This window comes from Cebus imitator, unplaced genomic scaffold (assembly GCF_001604975.1).
Source record: "Cebus imitator isolate Cc_AM_T3 unplaced genomic scaffold, Cebus_imitator-1.0 Scaffold285, whole genome shotgun sequence".
Classification (NCBI taxonomy): domain Eukaryota; kingdom Metazoa; phylum Chordata; class Mammalia; order Primates; family Cebidae; genus Cebus; species Cebus imitator.
In genome coordinates, this window is record NW_016107600.1 from 624,602 (window position 1) to 630,464 (window position 5,863).

The 5,863-nt window shown below is 41.2% G+C and overlaps 1 protein-coding gene across 5 annotated transcripts in view; it reads left to right on the forward strand.

Annotated features, from left to right (window-relative positions):
- The window catches only part of EIF4B (eukaryotic translation initiation factor 4B), a 38,203-nt gene that overhangs the window by 18,205 nt on the left and 14,135 nt on the right, over positions 1–5,863 (forward strand). For all 5 annotated transcript variants that reach the window (XM_017501763.2, XM_017501764.2, XM_017501765.2 and 2 more), the window contains exons 7-8: positions 2,510–2,647; positions 2,809–2,982. In XM_017501763.2, the coding sequence (XP_017357252.1) occupies positions 2,510–2,647; positions 2,809–2,982 (312 nt within the window). The remainder of the gene's footprint in view (positions 1–2,509; positions 2,648–2,808; positions 2,983–5,863) is intronic.

Genomic DNA, 5,863 nt, shown 5'->3' on the forward strand with positions numbered 1-5,863 from the left:
CAGAGTTTCCTTCTTATTGCCTAGGCTGGAGTGCAATGGCACTATCTCGGCTCATCGCAGCCCCTGCCTCCTGGGTTCAAGCGATTCTCCTTCCTCAGCCTCCCAAGTAGCTGGGATTACAGGCATGAGCCACTGTGCCTGGCTAATTTTGTATTTTTAGTAGAGATGGATTTTCACCATGTTGGGTCAGGCTAATCTCTAACTACTGACCTCAGGTGATCCGCCCACCTTAGCCTCCCAAAATGCTGGTATTACAAATGTAAGCCAGCACTCCTGCCACAAGCATTTTAATTTTGTGAAGTGCCTTTTCAGCTTTGTACCAAATATAATTGGGGAAGCAGTAAAGGATGTAATTCCTATTAGAGGAGAGTTCTTTACCTTATAAGATGTAGAAGGAAGAAGAATGGGGCATAGGTTTGAAAAATAAATCAGCAAGTTTATATCTGACTTTTTACATGTCTTTTTGACACAACAAAGCCTTGGGAAGAACTGCCTGAGGTGATTAACTTCAGCATTTATGCAAGAGATTCTATTGTTAACAGGAAGAAATGGCTCTTGAAAGAAAAAGCAGACAATCAGACCAAGGGTCCTGTTTTGAGTCCAGGGGCATGACTTTTCTCACCTGAAACCTTGAATTTAGAGCAAGCAGGATGGATAACGAGTGAGTGTGCCGTTGTTATCCAAAGCTGCCCCAAAGTAGTTAACCTGAGTTAAAGATCCAGAGACTCCTATCCCAAGCATTAAGGCAAAAAACAGAACCCCAAGGGGTGTTGGGGGGGCATTATACCAAGTATTCCTATGAAATGTCAGTAATAGCATATGCCATTTTTCTTCAGTATGGATCTGTGCTTTCTCAGGAAATGCAAGCTTATCATAATTTCAATATTATCCAAATAAAGTGTAAATTTTAAATTTGCATATGCAGAAATTAAAAACTCATTTCAAAATAAACACAGGGCTGATTTTCTTGTGTGTGTCCTGTTTTAGATCATTTCTATAATGATTTTACTAACATCAGCTTGTTCTTCGATATATAAAGTTTATAATACTGGGATATGTTATATCTGGTCAGTAAAAATTATGTGGTTTCCAAAATGAAATCATTATTTAAAAGACAGCAGCCACAAGAAAAAGATCCCTGTTTGGCCCCCACACGTAAATTATCAGCCCTGAAAACATTTGTGGGGTTTTTTGTTTTTTTTTTTTTAAAGTTGATTTGTATTTAGAAATTCAGATTTAAAAAAAAAAAAACATAAAAATCTGTGTTGCCAGCTTCTCTCAGAGAACTAGAAGATCCTAGCAACAGTCAGCTGGAGCTAAATAGCAGCTACCCCTTTCATGAACAACTTAACGCTACCCACAGTTTGCTGTCTGAGCTACTACATTTCTTTGTACAGATTTCTAGTATTTAGGGTTCTCTGATACTGAAATGCACATGTGTATGTAAAATATACTTTATAATATAAATAACATTGCAGTGAATATCTTTGTACGTGTATCTCTATCACACATCCAGTTATTTCCTCAGGATAAATTCCTAGAAATTGTTGGCCAAGAAGGGTGTACATGACATCAGAATTTTTAGTGCATAGTTCTAATACAACTTTCAGTATTCGTACTTATTTATTTATTTAGAGAGGAAGTCTCACTCTATCACCCAGGCTAGAATGCCCTGGCACAATCTTGGCTCACTGCAACCTGTGCCTCCCTGGCTCAAGTAATCCTCCCACCTCAGCCTCCCAAGCAGCTGGGACCACAGACGTGCACCACCATACCTGGCTAATTTTTTGTATTTTTGATAGAATCATGGTTTCACCAAGTTGCCCAGGCTGGTCTCGAACTCCTGAGCTCAGATGATCCACCATCCTCAGCTTCCCAAAGTGTATTTATACTGTTTTAAATTATGATCAGCAGTGCAGAAATTGATTTAGGCTCCTAAACTTTGCCAACACTAGATGTTATTTATTTTAATCTTTGACATTTTCATGGTAGAAAATGATGTCCTATTAGTCATATGTTGCATACATTGTTTTACATTTTGTTTGCCTTTTAAAGTGGTCTTTGAGGCTGGGTGCTATGGCTCATGCCTGTAATCCCAGCACTTTGGGAGTCCAAGACTGGAGGATTGCATAAGCCCAGGAGTCTAAGACCAGCCTGGGCAACATAGAGAGACTGTCTTGGCAAAAACAATTTTTTTAATTAAAAAATAAGTGGTCTTTGGTATCACACATGGAAGATTCCAGCTGTGTTCTTTTAGTGTCTTGTGCTTACTTTCTTTTTTTGTATGTGCATTTACATCTTTTCTCCTTCTGGAAATTCATTATGGAATATTTAGAGATTTTATTTCCAACGCACCCTTCCCAAATTATTAGCTGAGCAACATTTATTTCACCAGGGAAACAGATAGAAAATTGAAATACAAATTCTTCCAAACTGATCTGATAGCTTACCATGTTTTTATTCATGGTGTCAGAGAAAGGGGATGGTGTTACTTCTCTCTTTTCTCTAGAGTATCGAGATCGTTATGATTCAGACCGGTATCGCGATGGGTATCGGGATGGGTACCGGGATGGCCCTCGCCGGGATATGGATCGATATGGCGGCCGGGATCGCTATGATGACCGAGGCAGCAGAGACTATGATAGAGGTAATTGCTCTCTTTCAGTAACTTTTTGCCCTTTTTTTTTTTTTTGTCTCTGCTGTTTTTTTATTATTAAATTTTTTTTTTTTTTTTTTTTTTTTTTTTTTTTTTTTTTTTTTTTTTTTTTGTCTCTGCTGTGATGATTATAATTTGGAATGTATTTTCAGGCTATGACTCCCGGATAGGCAGTGGCAGAAGAGCATTTGGCAGTGGATACCGCAGGGATGATGACTACAGAGGAGGCGGGGACCGCTATGAAGACCGATACGACAGACGGGATGATCGGTCATGGAGCTCCAGAGATGATTACTCTCGGGATGATTATAGGCGTGACGATAGAGGTAATAGTTTTATTTTGCTTACTTCATGGAGCAGAAACTCAGAAAACTATGGAAAATTTCGGATTGTGTTACAAACCACTGAGTCAGGCACAGATATAACTTGCACATTGTACAGGAAGCAGCAAAGCATAGTAGAAAGAGCTTTGCCTAAGGATGACATCAGTAGAAGTAAAGTAGTCAAATTCTTTTCATCTCATATGCCTTCACAGATTTTTCAGTAAAAATTTACTGAATAAACAGTAGAAATGGAAAAAAAAAGAATTTGCCAGATACTGTTATGTTATGATCTCAATAAATTATACTTAAAACTGATTTTAGCTCCATTTTTCAAGTGACAGAAATGAAACTGGGAGTAAACATAGTCCTGTAGCCCATAATTGTTACTATGTGGTTAAAAAACACACATTAAGGCCAGGTGCAGCAGCTCACGCCTATAATCTCAGCACTTAGGGAGGCTGAGGTGGGCAGATCATGAAGTCAAGAATTTGAGACTAGCCTGGCCAACATGGTGAAACCCCATCTCTACTAAAAATACAAAAATTAGGTGGCCGTAGTGGCGCACACCTGTCGTTCCCAGCTACTGGGGAGGCTAAGTCAGGAGAGTTGCTTGAGCCCAGAGTCAGAGGTTGCAGTGAGCTGAGATCGCGCCACTGCACTCCAGCTTGGGCAACAGAGTGAAACTCTGTCTCACAAAACAAACAAACAAAAAAGTCGCTGATTTCAGTACCATTATACCACAATAAGTGATGTTCATTAATTATAAAGGTGGGTTTTGGTGCACCTATTCTAAAATTATCCCTTAATACTATAACATAAAATGTTAACTGCTATAAACCTAAACTGTTAGAAAATACTAATAAATGGCCACCATTTCTGTTCTAACTTTACTGATGTCGTGTAAAAGATTATGGTATCTGACCTAGAATTTTTAATTTTTTTCTGAGACAGAGTCTGGCTCCATCGCCAGGCTGGATTGCAGTGGTAGATCTTGGCTCATTGCAGCCTCTGCCTCCCAGGTTTAAGCGATTCTCCAGCCTCTGCCTCCTGAGTAGCTGGGATTACAGGTGCCCACCACCACACCCAGCTAATTTTTGTATTTTTAGTAGAGATGGGGTTTCCCCATGTTGCCCAGGATGGTCTTGATCTCTTGTCCTCGTGATCTGCTTGCCTTGGCCTCCCAAAGTGCAGGGATTACAGGCGTGAGCCACTGCAGCTGGCTGATTTTTTTCTATCTTTAACATCTTTGTGTTAGTCCTAAACTTTATGCCAACGGCTTTATATCCATCATCTGTGATTCCTCAAGAAAAGAAAATCTATCTAGACAACTAATAAAACACAGTGAGATGACAAAATTCATCAGAGCCATATGGGAGTTCTATTGTGGTCTTTATTCCCTCAAAAAATAATAATTCAATGTTTGCTTTTAAAAAAGTAAATAAAAAACTTAGTATAGGCATGGTGACTCACATTTGTAATCCCAGCACTTTGGGAGACCAAGGCAGGAGGATCACTTGAGACCAGGAGTTCGAGACCAGCCTTGGAAACATAGTGAGACCCCATCTCTACAAGAAATACAAAAGTTAACTGAGCATGGTGGTAGCGTTTATCTGTAGGCCCAGCATCTTAGGAGGCTGAGGCGGGAGGAACGCTTGTGCCTAGGAGGACCAGGCTGCAGTGAGTCTAGGTCATACCACCGCGCTTCAGCCAGGGCAACATAGCGAGACCTCATCTAAAAAATAATAAAATATGTTTTTAAAAAACTGCATTCTTAAAAGCTATTTCCTCAAGCAAGAAGCCTAAAAATAATAGTTAACATTTAGTAAGCATTTACTCTGTTCCAGCAGTGAGCTTAGTGCTTGTACAGGTATTGTTTCTTAGATTTCTATGTGGTATAGGGAAAATTACAAGTTAGAAAAGTGGAGGCTCAGATGTGGGCCTTGTGTTCTCCTTGGGTCTTTGTATTTATTTATTTGGAGACGGAGGTTTTTTTTGCTTTTTCACCCAGGCTGGAGTTCAGTGGCACAGTCCTGGCTCACTGCAACCTCTACCTTCCAGGTTCAAGTGATTCTCCTGCCTCAGCCTCCCGAGTAGCTGGGAGTAAAGGCTCACATGAGCCACCACGCCCGGCTAATTTTTGTATTTTTAGTAGAGATGGAGTTTCACTGTGTTGGCCAGGCTGGTCTCGAACTCTTGACCTGGTGATAACGCCCACCTCAACCTCCCAAAGTGCTGGGATTACAGGCGCGAGCAACCGCGCCCAGCCCCTGTCCTTGACCTTTTCCTCTCATACTGTTCTTACCTCTCCACCAGTAGCTGCATACCTGGTTTTTTCTCTTGCTTTCTTCTTCCTCTTACCCCCATTCCCTCTTAAGATCTGTCCTCTTGTCTCAAGTCCCTGCTGCTACCTTTGTTGAGGCCCCATTGCTGCACCCACATTACTGGCCATTGCCTCCTAACAGTTCCCTGCCTTGCTCCATTCTTCATATTGGCCCCAGTTGTCTTTCTGGCATAAGCTCTAATAACCTTATTTCCCCCTTTTAGACTTTTCTCATTTCCCATGGCCTGGAAGATAGTCCTCTCTCCATATCTCTGACATACATGGGTCTTGACTGTTTGCACACCATTTACATTTTCTTTTTTTTTCCTTCTTTTGAGACGGAGTTTCGCTCTTGTTACCCAGGCTGGAGTGCAATGGCGCGATCTTGGCTCACCGCAACCTCCGCCTCCTGGGTTCAGGCAATTCTCCTGCCTCAGCCTCCTGAGTAGCCAGGACTACAGGCACGTGCCACCATGCCCAGCTCATTTTTTTTTGTATTTTTAGTAGAGACGGGGTTTCACCATGTTGACCAGGATGGTCTCGATCTCTTGACCTCGTGATCCA